This window comes from Callithrix jacchus, chromosome 7, assembly GCF_049354715.1.
Source record: "Callithrix jacchus isolate 240 chromosome 7, calJac240_pri, whole genome shotgun sequence".
Lineage (NCBI taxonomy): Eukaryota > Metazoa > Chordata > Mammalia > Primates > Cebidae > Callithrix > Callithrix jacchus.
This window is the reverse complement of record NC_133508.1, coordinates 31,779,751-31,794,601: the sequence shown is the minus strand read 5'-3', so window position 1 is coordinate 31,794,601 and position 14,851 is coordinate 31,779,751. Positions and strand designations below refer to the sequence as shown.

The following is a 14,851-nucleotide window of genomic DNA, read 5'->3' as shown; positions in this document are numbered from 1 at the left end:
ACGTGTTCCAAAAAGGTTGGCCAGGAATGATTTTTTCCCCCAGACAAAAATGAAAGCAACACTTCCTTATAGGAATATAGTACTTCACATTTTAATTTTAAAGCTAGTCATGTGAAACAGTGGCAGTGGAAAATAAATAAATCTCTGGCTGCGATCAATTAGTTGCAAACACCATCGCACTCAGACCCGCCTAGTGGTTTATTTAAACGACATTAAGTAGCTGAAGCAAACCCCTTCTCCCACAAAGAAAAGAAAGCTAAGTGCGTCTGCCTTGGCTCTGGGGAATTCTTCTGCAGCTTGGGATGCGGAGGGAAGTCGCCGCACTGCGTCCCCAGGAACTTCTTCGAGAGGGTCCTTGCAATAAAATTTGAATCTGCGACCCCGGGCCGGGAGTGGTGGCGGAACCGGCGGCACGGCCGCAGCAGCCGGGTGCGAACGCGGGCACCGATTGGTTGCCGGGCCGCCCGGCCCATCGCGCCTGCGCAGTCCTCCTCCCGCACCGCCCAGTAGCCCATCTGCGGCCTCTGGAGTGATCCGGCAGCGGCCGGCCAGCAAACCGCAGAGCGTGCAGACGGGTGGGCCTGGCCTGTTCTTTGCGAGGAGGAAAGAGTGGGCCACTCTCCCGGCCCCCAGAACCTCCTCAGTCCCCGCAGCCCGCACAGGCCGGTGAAGGGGACGCTGAAGAGCCGCGACGCTCTCCCCGGTGCCGCCGCCGCCTTGGCTGCCATGATGGATAGGAAGTGAGCCTCAGGGCAACGGCTGCCGGCGCCGGCGCTTCGAGTCCCGGCTCCCCGGCCGCCTCCGCCCGGGGAAGCGCAGCGCGGAGAGGCTGACTGCTGCCCCTCACTGCCCTTGCGACTCCAAGACTCTCAGCCCCGGCGCGCTCCCTCCAAGACTGAGCGGCGAGGAGTGGCTCCCGGCCGCCGGCCCCGGCTGCGAGAAAGATGGCGGACCCGGCCGAGTGCAACATCAAAGTGATGTGTCGCTTCAGACCTCTCAACGAGTCTGAGGTGAACCGCGGCGACAAGTACGTCGCCAAGTTTCAGGGAGAAGACACGGTCGTGATCGCGGTGAGTGACCCTCTCCGGCACCCTTCTCCCCGCTTCTTTGGTCCAGGCGGTGCGGGGAGTTTAGGGAAGTGGCAGGGTGCAGAAGTGAAAGGGAGCGGCAGTGTCCCCAACCCTTTCTGCAGAGTTTGCCAGTTAAGATAACCCAGGGGAGGGAGACTGCGCAGCGTCGCGGGCGTTCCTGGATCGCCCCTTCCCCAGTCTTCGGCGCCGGGAGACGGGAGGCGCCCAGCCTCAGCCCGGGACACTCCCCCACCTGGGGCAATGGAGGAATGTCCGGGGAGCAAGTTCAGTGTACGTTTGTCTGCGTATCTGTGTGTGCAGTTACGGATGCTGTTGGTGTTTTGGACTACCCTAAATTTACCATTCAAAAAATATGTAGTGCTAATACAAGGTTTAGCTGGGGCATTGAGCTCTGAGACAAGCGGTGGTATACTTTAATAAAGGTACTTAGTTTTATGGAAACACATAACCAGTCCTTGAACCGTATTGTTTCCCCCTTGGAGAAGGAAAAAGCACCAAACAGCTACAAATATTATCTACACCTCAGACGTTCACCACGTTTTGAGTGATGAATGACTTTTCATGTGAACAGTTACAAATGGCAAATCGAGGATTGTAGAAAGAAATAGTTGAGTTTTTTTTTTTTTTTAAATCAGAATGATCAATTTTGTTTAATCTAACAGACCTAGCCGACTTTGGTTGGGTCAAATAAGTGCTCCGAAAGACAAATCCCACTCTTGCTGGGTTTTGTGGGATAACAGCCTAGGAGAAAGTATTAACTTCTTGTTTTTATGTCATACAGAAAGCAATATAGAAACAAGCTTTTTAAAAAAGAAAAAGTGTTAGATTCATACATCTGCAATTAAGGTCTATCTTGAAGAAAATTGATCTTTAATAATCCCAAGAATAGTGAGATACTGTTTTTTTGTAATGTAAAACATAACTAGAATTTAATGACCGTTGTCAGTGAGACCAGAATGTGAGGGTTTTTTGAGGTCTGATCTCTGGCATTGAAAGATCTGGCATTGAAAATAGCACTGATCTCTGGCACTGAAAATAGCACTCTGAGTTGAAGGAGATTAAAAATTAATTGTATGGCATACAAAACAGTGAACTGTGACTAAATTATGTTGATCTTTGTTGGTATTGCTATTAGTAGAAATTTCTACCTTGTTATCGTATGAAATTTTAATATGTTAATTTTTCCTCTAATGTCTTTTTTTTTCTGAGGCGGAGTTTTGCTCTTGTTGCCCAAGTTGGAGTGCAATGGCACGATCTCGGCTCACTGCAACCTCCGCCTCCTGGGTTCAAGCGATTCTCCTGCCTCAGCCTCCTGAGTAGCTGGGGTTACAGGCGTGCGCTACCACGCCCCGCTAATTTTTTTTGTATTTTTAGTAGAAACGGGGTTCATCATGTTAGCCAGGCTGGTCTCGAACTCCTGACCTCAGATGACCTGACCGCCTCGGCCTCCCAAAGTGCTGGGATTACAGGCGTGAACCACCGCGCCTGGCCTAATGCCATTCTGTAATACTGCGTTTGGGCTATTTAATTTGGAAGTAGGGCAGAGGTCACAGGAAATGGGACAAGGATGATTGAAAGCATTGACGTTGAAGACAGACTAAAGTTCTTTAGGGTTTCCATGTGAAAGTTTCTCCAAAGTTCACCTCCAAAAAATGAATGTCTCAGCTCCTTGGTAGTCCTTTGGCAAACAAGTCATTAGGCCACTAACAACTGCCAGCTATTACTGTGTAAAGACTGTCAAGCCGGTTCTTTGTTAACAAGTCCACAAGAAAATCTCTTGTGTAAATGACATCATAGCCCAGCAGAGGAGAAGTTAAGTGCAGTAATCTTTTTCCTTTAGGATGGGATATTTTACATGTAGTCAGGAGGCTTGCAAGAGTTGTCAAACTTGAGGCTACTAGTTGCTTAAGAGTTTTTGTGATTTATAGTACTCAGCTTCAGCAATGGTTGGCACATCAAACCTAGTTTTTCTTTTACGCTTGTCTTAAGAATGTCTTATTTCTTCAGATTTTGTGTTTACACAAATCTATAATTACCACTATGATTCTTTTTGTTGGAATGCTAAAATTTAGGATTCATAAAATATATTAAGATTAGAACATAACCGTTGATGAGGCCCAAATATGGCATAAACTATGAAGAAAAAACTAATGGAAAATGAATAAAGGAAACATACATTCTAGGTTTCCATTTGGAAAAAGTTGCTTTTAAGTTCTGTTTCAAAACTTCAGTACTCTGTATATGATAATATTAGGAATAATGGATAGGATGTTAGTTTGTAATCAGTAATGAACAGTTAACCTTTAGATAAACTGATAAGCATGTTAGTTTTTTGTTTGTTTGTTTCGTTTTTTTCTCTTCAGACTGAGTTTTGCTCTTCTTGCCCAGGCTGTATGTAGTTCAGTGGTGGGATCTTGGCTCACTGCAACCTCTGCCTCCCAGATTCGAGTGATTCTCCTGCCGAAGCCTCCCTAGTATCTGGGATTACAGGCATGTGCCACCATGCCCAGCTAATTTTTGTATTTTTAGTAGAGATGAGGTTTCACTATGTTGGCCAGGGTAGTCTCAAACTCCTTACCTCCGGTGAGCCACAGTGCCTGGCCCGTGGTTTTTTGTTGTTTTTTTTTTTTTTTTAAATGTAAGCAAAAATACGTTACAACTGAATGACAGCCTTAAAAAATGACAGGCAAGATGTTTGGTTCATTGTTTTCAGGAACTAGTTTCGTGAACATAGTAATAACATAAATTACTCTGAGATCTCATTTTTTGTTCAGTTTTTAAAATGAATTTTTCATTTTGTAAAAGGTATAAAAACAGCCAGAAGGAGCAGAAGTAGAAAATCTCTGGATAAAATCTCGGTTTGTTTTTTTCATTTTACTAGTTCCTAATCCCGATTCCTAATGAATAGTCTAGGAGAGAATTGCGGCAATGCAGCATTTAAAACTAAATTTTTAAAAACATGATTTAAGAACATTTAGTACACAGTCTTCAATTTAGATTTTTAGTTTATGATATTAGAAGCCTAATGATGTTAGAAGCATTATCAGTGCTCACAGAGAAAGTAATTTTTAAGGATTCTGATTTTCTTCAAATTTCAGTTTTTTGTTTTTTTTTTTTTGAGATGGAGTTTTCGCTCTTGTTACCCAGGCTGGAGTGCAATGGCACGATCTCGGCTCACCGCAACCTCCGCCTTCTGGGTTCAAGCAATTCTCCTGCCTCAGCCTCCCGAGGAGCTGGGACTACAGGCATGCACCACCATGCCCAGCTAATTTTTGTATTTTTAGTAGAGACGGGGTTTCACCTTGTTGACCAGGATGGTCTCGATCTGTTGACCTCGTGATCCACCCGCCTCGGCCTCCCAAAGTGCTGGGATTATAGGCGTGAGCCACCGCGCCCGGCCCAAACTTCAGTTTTTAATACTTTGTCCAAACTGTTCTCCTGCTACTCATGTAATCAGTGATGACACCATGGCAGGCGAATCTTTTAATTTCATGGTGTTTCTCTGTATGTTGTGCAGCCCTTACTACAGAATTTATTTTTAATTAAGTGCTTGGTGAAGTGCTATAAAAAGTGAATGAAATGAATTATGAAATTCTCTAAGTGATACAAATATAAGCTCTTTGCTTTAAATTAAAGAACTTGTTACCCACAAAACAGAACAGGGAAACAGTTTATGTCTTTGAAATGAGCTTGCTGAAAACACCAGAAAAAAAATCAACAGAAAAAATTAGGAGCTTGCGGAAAATGCCAGGAAAATCAATAAAAAAATTACATCTATTTATGAATCATGAAAGTAGAACGTGATTATTTGCATCCTTAAGTATCTTTACAAATCATTATTCCTTATATGGTACACTGTAAAGGCCTCGAGAACCAAAAACAAGCTGTGGTAGTTCATAGAAATGAGAAGAGAATAAAACTAATTAGATAATCTTGCCCAGTTCCTTGCCTAAAGCAAAAGAAGATTCTCTTTTTTCAAGTGAGTAATTTGGTGTTTGAACCTTCTTGATTACCTTAAGAGGGAAAAATTGAAAGAAAAGAGGGAACCATCATCACATACCTTTACAGTTGTGGGATGTTAGCCCACAGTAGTTTCTAACTAAGGAAAATCTAATATAATACACTCCCAAGTGATCTGAAATGATCCGCTATTCAGAATTCCAGAGAAACAAATCCCTGCCAGAAGGGTGTCCTTCATAACCAAATTTGGTTTTCAGCCTAGTCAGTGCAGACTCAGACAGGAATCACTTCCCTTAAGAAACCTAAGGTATGATTGCCGTTCAGATCAACTTATGCCTTTTTTTATTTGTCCCCTTAAAGTGTCAGTCAGATGTGAATACACCTTGTGACTTGGAGTTATTAGTAAAATTGAAATCTGAAACTGAGGATCTTTGAAGATATATGGGATTAAAAGCTGCTTTATGTACATTTCAAGGCTAAGAACCAGGTTTGGAAAATACAGATGTCCCGATGAGTTTATCTTCGTTTAATTTATTTGAAAGATAGAGATATGCCTTAATTGTAGACTATTAGAAATTGTAAGGGTTATTGTCTTGTAAGGTTTATTGCCGATTTTAAAATGAGGAAACTGAGGCCAGCACAAGAAAATTAAATGCCAATTTATTTAACTCCCGGGCGAGGTTCTGTGGTCCAGGGAAACGGCCAGAGAAATCGCGCCCAACTTCTCTCAGGCGGGGTTTTATAGGGAGTGAAGGCGTTGGATTGGCTGTGGCGAAACAGGACGTCGATGGGGCGAGCTGCTATTGGTAGGTAGGCGGGGTTTTCCAACGGCCGGCTAGGTGCTGAGTGCAGATTCTGGTGCGGAGTGCAGAGGTGGGCGTGTGTTGAGTGCAGATTCTGGTGATGTAGTTTTCAGGCATGGAGAGGGATGGGTGTGTCCCAGCTCCTGGTGAGGCAACCAGCCTTACAGAAATAATTTTTATGTTTCACAGTCTTGATTTTCATTCCAGGAAGCCATAGTTATCGTTAATTATGGCTAGATCTTTAAGTAAAACATTTGTCTTACTTAGTATTATAAAATCAAATTTCGTTTTGCAATCAAGATAAGACTATTTTGTCAACTTAATGGTAAACATTTGAGTTAATTTTTAACAATGATAACTTTTAGAAAGATAATCACTCAGTCTCAATTATTTTTATGTTTGTATGTTACCTTTTAATAGTTGCCATTTATATCAGTAAGGTTGTACTGAGTTTCTATATTTGCTTTGAGTTGATACTAGAATAAGTAGCTTCATAAAGTACTTTTGATGCCAGCTTGACTATTAAAGCTGTTTACTGTTACGAAACTGTTTACATTATTTATGGCCTATTTCTTGGTAAATGGTTTAGGAGCACTATTTTCTGTTGGTGGCTCACACCTGTAATCCCAGCACTTCGGGAGGCTGAGACAGGTGGATCACTTGAGGTCAGGAGTTCGAGACCACACTGACCAACATGGTGATATCCTGTCTCTACTAAAAATACAGAAATTAGCCAGGCCTGGTGGCATGTGCCTGTGGTCCCAGCTACTCAGGATACCAAGGCAGGAGAATCGCTTGAACCAAGGAAGCAGAGGTTGCAGTGGCCGAGATTGTGGCCACTGCACTCCAGCCTGGGTGACAGAGTGAGACTGTCTCCAAATATATGTGTGTGTGTGTGTGTGTGTACATATATGTGTACACACACACACATCTATATATGTATATACACACACACAGAGAGAGGGGGACTTAAAGCTCAGTATTTCTAAAATTGTGTTACTCATCTACAATATCTGATATCTTTATAGTCACTAAATGAATATCTGCTGGATAAATGAGGAGGGAAATTTCTTTTTGCATAGAGAAAATATTTGTATGGTTCATTTCTGGGTGGCGATTGTTATTTTGATTGTACTTAACATTTGTTTTCAGAATTGTTCACCATAAATGTATCTTGTGTTAGCCTTAAAATAAGAGATTTCTTTTAGCCACACCTGTAGAACTGAATGTTATTGTTTCAGTAGCATCTGAGAAAAGGATATACATTCACATATGTCATAACTAAAGAATAATCAGACATTGATGCCTATTTTAAATCGATGAAAAAGTGAGGTCATCTTATTATAACTGTCAGTAATCCTTTCAGCTTTAGAGGGAAAACCAACAGCTACTAGTGGCTTAAATAAATAAGAGGTTATTTTTTTTTTCTCACATAAAAAGCCTGGAGATAGGCCCTTACTTCAAGGTTCCTCATTCTGTTATACTTTTTCTTCCTTAGCTGTTGCTTTTCATCATCCTGTTTGTCGTATTTGTAAGATGGATGCTGCAGCTCCAAGCATTCATTCCAGGAAGAATAAAGGGCAGTTTCAGCTGAGATAGTCCTTTTTATCAGGATGACAACACCCTTCTCTGAGACCTCCCAGCAGACTATTTTATAATGTTAAGGGCTTTTTCTGGGGTCATGATTGTTTTGTATTTTAGGACCCAGCTTCCTTCCTTTCCTTTAGAGGAAACTAGAGAGCAGGCAGATACTTGCAAATACCTAGAACCTCTTGCCTCTCTTATTTTCGGATCCCCACTCTTTCTCTTAGATTATTAAATTGTTCCTACAAGCATTTAAACTTACGAATCTTTTTTTAAAAAACATACTTTCTTATACAGCCAGCTTTTCTGCTCCACTTCATTACCTCCTGTTCTATTTCAAACCACTCCATTCTGATCTTTGTCATTGAGTACTCTTTAGTTTTGTCTTGTCCTCACAGCTATGTTTGACATAATCACTTACTGCTTGAAAATTATTTTTTTGACTTGCTTGGACACCAATTTTTTTCATTCAGTACCACTGACTCCTTCTCAGACTATATTAATGGTTTTCCAAGAGTGGTCCATAGAGTTGCCAATATTATTTCTGGGGTCCAGAAGGTCAAAACTGTTTCCAGAATAAGTTGTCTTTTTAACCATTTTATATTTGCATTTGATCCTCGCTCCTTGTACTTCAACTTAACAACTTCCATTGGTTTCTGGATGTTACACTATCCTTTCTGCCTTAGGATCTTTAAGCATCCTCCCAATGCCTAGACTACTTTCCTACACAAGATTTTTTTCACCCTTCATGACTAATGCTGAAGAAAGTAATGATGAGTTAGTTGCTGCTTATTCTTCAGTTCTTAAATATTCTTTAGGGTGTTTCCCTGATACTCTGCTTTCTCATAAACTTAGCTTCTCCTCTTATATGCTCTCATTGCACTTTCATGGCACTCAATTGCATGAGTCAGAATTCTGGTCACTTAATTTTTTAATGTCTGCCCCACTGTTACTTATCCTCCACTAAGGCAGAGAAGGAATCTGTCTAGGTTATCATTCTAGCATGCCCACCTCCCATTCTATTAAGTATGTGTTAAATGAAAGAATGGTTGAAAAGCTGTTGCAGGACATGCATGGTGGTTCACAGTTATAATCCTAGCACTTTGGGAGGTTGAGGCAGAAGGATCTCTTGAGCCTTCAAGACCAGCCTAGGCAACATAGCATGGTGGCACATGCCTCTAGTCCCAGCTGCTCAGGAGGCTAAGGAGGGTTTCAGCCTAGGGGTTGAGTCTGTAGTAAGCAGTGATTGTTGCCACTGCACTCCAGCCTGGGTGACAGAATGAGACCCTGTCTCAAAAGTAAATAAATAGATACTTAAAAAAATAAAAATCACTCAGCAATATTTGACTGGCTGCCATAGTAGTGCTAATTATAATTATTGGTAATTGTAATTACTAGGCTCTGGGAATACAGAAAAGACTAAAGACCATTTTTGTTTTTCTGGAGTTTATTCTAACGGGTTTCCACATGGTGATCCCTAAGATCCCTTCCACTTGAAAAATTATGCATACCAGGTGTACTGTTTTGAAGAGTAAATATATTATGTGATGGCATCTGTAAAAAAACTTAGAAGTATTCGTTTACTTTAATTTCTATAGTTGAAGCATTTTTTTGTTTTTCAGTCCAAGCCTTATGCATTTGATCGGGTGTTCCAGTCAAGCACATCTCAAGAGCAAGTGTATAACGACTGTGCAAAGAAGATTGTTAAAGGTAAATGTACCTAACCTGCTGAGTTGTCTCAGCAATAACTAAAGTTTTGTTTGTGATCTTTTCTACTTATTCAACTTTCTCTTTTTCATTTTAATGCCCCTTCCAAGTTGGTTGCAGAAAATAACTTGTTTAAATAATAAAAAGATCAAATACAGTTAATAAACTGCTGCTCAGATTCCATGATCTAATTACATATAGTACCTAATTAAGGGTATTATGAAAATTGTGTTACACACTTAAAATTTTTAAGAGATGCATTTTTTTTTTTTGAGACGAGTCTCCCTTTGTCGCCCAGGCCAGTGCAGTGATCTTGGCTCATTGCAATATCCGCCACCTGGGTTCAAGCAGTTCTCCTACCTCAGCTTCCTGAGTAGCTGGGGTTACAGGTGCCCGCCACTATGACTGGCTAATTTTTTTTTTTTGAGACAGAGTCTTGCTCTGTTGCCAGATGCCAGGCTGGAGTGCGGTGGTACAATCTTGGCTCACTGCAACCTCCACCTCCTGGGTTTAAGCAATTCTCCTGCCTCAGCCTCCCAGATATCTGGGACTACAGGCTTGCACCACCACGCCCAGCTAATTTTTGTATTTTTAGTAGGGACGGGTTTTCACCATGTTGGCCAGGATGGTCTTGATCTTTTGACCTTGTGATTCACCTGCCTTGGCCTCCCAAAGTGCTGAGATTACAGGTGTGAGCCACTGTGCTCAGCTTAATTTTTGTATTTTCAGTAGAGACAGGGTTTCACCATCTCGGCCAGGCTGGTCTTATAGTCCTGACCTCATGATCCACCCGTTTCAGCCTCCCAAAGTGCTGAGATTACAGGTGTGAGCCACCGCACCTGGCCACTGAGAGATGCATTTCTATGAGATACTCCCAGGAGAGTTTCCAGGGTAGCAGTTCTAGAAAGAGAACAGCATGAGAATGAAAATAAAGTGGCAAGACACATTTCTAAAAAGTAGTGGAAAATAACAGTCTGTCTTTCTTCCATTCCATTGTTTTTCCTTTCCCAACGACTTATCTTGTAGTCAGCGAGAATTCCTTGAGGAATTTAACAAGGGTTGCAAGGGTGAGAAAAGTATGTGCCTTCCAGATAATACTGTAACTTATACTAGAATATTTATAATTTTATATTTTCTAAAACTATTGAATTTTAAAGCTGAGAGAATGCTCATTGTTTATCTGGAGTTACTTCCAGTTCCTATAGAAATCCATTTAATCAAAGGAATGGTGATATGATTTATTTCATTTTTTTGACAGCTGTAGTTGTTAAAAAGTGCTTCTTAGATTGAGGCAAAATCTGTGTTGTGGTATTCACCACATTAGAGGAGTTGAGATTCAGTATAAAAGTAAACAGATTAGGATAGCATAGGAGCACAGACAGTTTGTCCTAGTAACAGGAGATAAAGTGGAGTTATAGAAGATTTATAGATATGAGAGAGGGAAAGTGTGGATGTACTCATTATATCAATTCCATATAGTATGAAACAGGGAGCAAAGTCATTATGAAGGTGACGAAGGCGGAAGAGGTTCTAGGAAAAGACATGAAATGGATGGATTCAGGAAGTGCGAGAGCATTGCCAGGCGGTCTTAAGGGCACACTCGAGGTTAGCTGCTGAAAGAGTTGAATTTGCCCATTTGGAATTTTGCAAGGTGAGTCAGAAAGAGGGAAGAGGAACAAAAGAGAATTGAGGATATAGTCAAAAGAGTGATTATACTGGTGGACCACGGGATCTAAGGTGTGTAAGTTACAAAGAGAAGGATATGAGGGAAGCTGAAGGGCAGTGAAAGCTTTAAAGGTGGTAACATTAGTGGGTTGTAGCTCTCAGTGGGGTTAAAGGTTTGTTGGAATCAGAGTACTGGATGGAGTAATAGAAAGTGAATACAGATAGTCCCTGTCTTAGAACAGCTTAAAATTTTTCAACTCTACGATGGTGCAAAAGCAACATACATTTAGTAGAAACAATATTTCTAGTACCTGTGCAACCATTGTGTTTTACACTTTCAGTATAGTATCAGTAAATTCTGTGAACTATTTAACACTTAATTATAAAATAGGCTTAGTGTTAGATGGTTTTGCCAAACTGTAGGTCAAACATATGTGTTCTCAGCACATTTAAAATAGGCTAGGCTAAGCCGTGACACCATGACTTAGATGGTAACTTACATGTATTTGATGCATTTTCAGCTTAGGGTATTTTCAACTTACAGTACATTTATCAAGAAGTAGTCCCATCATAAGTTGAGTAGTATCTGTACTTAAAATTGAGATTATGGAAGCAACGCAGTTAGTAATGAAAAGGTGAAGGTGTTGTCATGGAGTTGGCTTCTGAAGTAATAAAGAAAGGATAAGGTCAGACATGTGGATGACACCTGTAATTCCAGCACTTTGGGTGGCTGAGTTGGGAGGATTGCTTGAGGCCAGGAGTTTGAGACCAGCCTAGGCAACAGCAAGACCCCAGTCCCTATTCTTAAAATAAAAAGGAAGAAAGGGTAAGATCGCAGAAAATTTGGTCAAGGAGCTGAGAGGCCAGGGTATTTTAGTGGGATTGTCTGCTATGGACTTTGAAACCACCAAGTATTACAACAGTAATCGTATTGGTGAGAGAGAGCGAACTGGGTACTGAACTCTTCATAAAATGAAGGGGAATTAATACATGTAATTGTGTAAATGACTGCAACAAAGAGGAACAGGCAGTGCCATCATGTTGTAAGCATCACATGGTTTTCCAGAGGGATCTGTCATAAAACAGAATTTTTTTACATTCTTTGATTGAGACATCTATCTGTCTCATCAGTACAGTTTATTATTACATTAGTTTTTTAACTGACAGAAAGTTGTTGATTGATGAAGTCATGGGTAATTTGAATGTACTGGTCTTTTTTGTATCTGTTGCCACCAGCTTTAAACCCCATTCCATACTTGGACTTTGGAGGGCAAACCTTTAAAGTACAGATTCCATTTTGTTCATTTTAGCTCTTAATCATGTTTTGAGTTTTATTTATTTTGTTTATTTTTTTAGTTCATGTCTTTTATAAACTCATACAGTTACTTGTCTTCTGGTTTGTTGAAGCAGTTAAGTCAGACAACATTTGCCACAATAATGTCTGTCAAAGTGGCTTGCCATAAACACTCCAGCACCACAGTTATCAGAAGGTGCCTAATTTTGCCATTCTCACCCACGTTATAGTATTTCAGGACAGCCAGCTTAACCTTCTTTTTCTTGTGTTTATTCTTCTTGGGAGTGGTATAAGACTTCCTCCTTTTCTTAGCACCACTGTGAAGTCTCAACACAAGGTGAAGAGTAGACTCCTTTTGAATGCTGTAGTCAGACGGAGTACAACCATCTTCCAGTTGCTTGCCAGCAAAGATCAGTCTTTGCTGATCAGGAGGAATTCCTTCCTTATCCTGGATTTTGGCCTTTGTATTTTCTATCATATCTGAGGGTTCAACCTCGAGCGTGATAATCTTCCCATAAGGGTTTTCATGAAAGTCTGCATTTTGGTGGTGGCTCCACTGCAGGTGGCAGATTGAAAAGCTGAGTTTTATTTTTATAATTATCTTACTGAGGATCTAGTAAGTTGGTTGTTAGCATATTTGATAAGTCTATTAAAGTGTCAAAGACATTGAAGTTTGAAAAACATGATTCGAAATCATTTATAAAATGCTTAATGGGCCATGGTCCCTAGCTTAATCTTCTAAAATGAGTAAGATTGTTGGCAGTTATTTAAATCACACTGTTGGGGTATTCAACCAACTTCAGACCCTCTTACCTATACAGTTGGCTACTCCTTAGTTTGTCAACATACTAACAAAAAAATGATGAAAAACTTGAATCCTTCTATCAGGCAATGGTGCATGACTCTAGTATTTGCCCAGAGTACCAGTTGAATAACTGTATCTAAAAAGGAAATGAGTTTAGTTTAACCATAGTCTTTCCTTAATGAAATTTTGGTATACTTATTTCCATAATCTATCATTTTTCGCATTTTGAAATTGTATATAACATTTGTATCTTCTGTTATCTTTGTTCTCTTTGGCTTTTAAAACTAACCTACAGTAGCTATGAGATTTTTATCCCTGGAATGTAATCCTCCTTAGTAACTAGAAACTTGGGTTCATGTGAAGCCATTCTTTTGGTGTCATCCTATCCACATCAACCTTAAAGTCTCTCTCAAAAATGTTTATTCTGTTGTTCTGTTTTGAGGATCATATTTGTGGAAGGTGGTAATAAATAGAAGTACTTCTATTTTAATGTCATCAGTTAATATTTTATGATCTTTCCTAAGAAGTGCAGGTTCATTCATTCATTATCCTTTTTCTGAATATGACTTTAAAAAGTTCTTTTTAGAGCTTTAGTTTTTATTTTGTTTAGGTTTTCTAAGAGTTACTTATTCTGTACTTTTACGTTTTTCATGCTGTTCTAGTGAGTTCTCTCTCGTGTACATCCTTTACATAGTCTATTAATAATAGGCTCATACTCAGAGTTTTTTGAAATCTATTGTCCTTTAAGTAGTGTCTAACCTAAAAGAAAAAAAAAAGATGAAGTCTATTGTCCTGACATCTAGGGTACATGCATCTGTTACTTTTGTTCTGTTTTATTACTATTTACAGTAAATGTTATAATAGTATTACTTATTACTGTTTACAGTAAGATGAAATCGATTGCTTCCTGAAATTTATTTTCTTAAAATTTTAGTCCTTCCTTCATCCTGTATTACTGTTTGGAACTGTGTTCAGAATAATAGTTCCCTTCTTCGTAATATGGTAAGAGTATAGTCTTTGGAATCAGGCAGACCTCGATTGAATTCTAGGCTCTGCCACTTTCTTGCTTTGTGACTTTTGGCAAGTTATTTTACCTTTCCAGGTCTCCATTTCGTCTGCAAAATAGGAACTAGGAGTTAAATACACAACAGGTATCAGCTGCCAAATGTGTCCTCTTTCTTCTTAGAGGAAATTATTAATTCAATCAGTCATGGTTGTACTTGGGATGAACTCATAGTCTCAGCTATTTCTACTGTGCAAAATTAGACTTCCAGCAAGTGTTAGAATACAAGGTTTCTATCATTATCTCTTTGTTTTTGTATGCCACCTTTGTACTTTATCTCGGAATCACCTGGCCATGACTTTTTCCTTTTATCTTCACCCAAGTGAAGATACCATTTTGGATGAGACTGTATGTAGTAGCCAGTGGGACTTGTCCTTGACAAGGATGTAAATGTGACAGTTACTAATAAATACATGTATTTAAGGAGAAAGATGGCATGGGGGTAGGTGGTGGGTGCCTAGGGAGCTGTGAGGACAGGAAACCAATTAAATACATGGTAGGTTGTACTTGGGACAGTCATTGGTAAACAGATTGAATGGGAAGCCATGGTTAGAAATTGTTGGTAGGCAAAGATCAGCAGAATGATGGGCCAGCTGGGATTTCTTTTGAGATAGGATTTGATGAGCAAGTTGCCAGTGATGACCTGAAAGCAGATAGTACTCTGGGTCCCTGACAAGTTCATTGAGGTTACATTGGCTCATAATTGTCTGGACAAGATTTTAATTTGATTATATGTAGGGCCATTTCCCTATTTGTAGATTTCTTAGATACAATTGTTTCTTTTGAATAAGGTTTATCCACTTGTATTGGCTTTAAATCTTAATCTGAGTGATTTGTTTTTCCTGTGTTAAGTAGCTATTCAGTGCCCACTATATGCTA

General features: G+C 40.0%; 1 protein-coding gene across 1 annotated transcript in view; it reads left to right on the top strand.

Moving 5' to 3' along the window:
• The first annotated feature begins 505 nt into the window (after nucleotides 1-505).
• KIF5B (kinesin family member 5B) overlaps nucleotides 506-14,851 on the top strand; it is a 47,385-nt gene continuing 33,039 nt past the window's right edge. Inside the window, exons 1-2 of the mRNA XM_002750147.6 lie at nucleotides 506-1,070; nucleotides 9,061-9,148. Coding sequence (XP_002750193.1) covers nucleotides 945-1,070; nucleotides 9,061-9,148 — 214 coding nt within the window. The 5' untranslated portion in view covers nucleotides 506-944. The remainder of the gene's footprint in view (nucleotides 1,071-9,060; nucleotides 9,149-14,851) is intronic.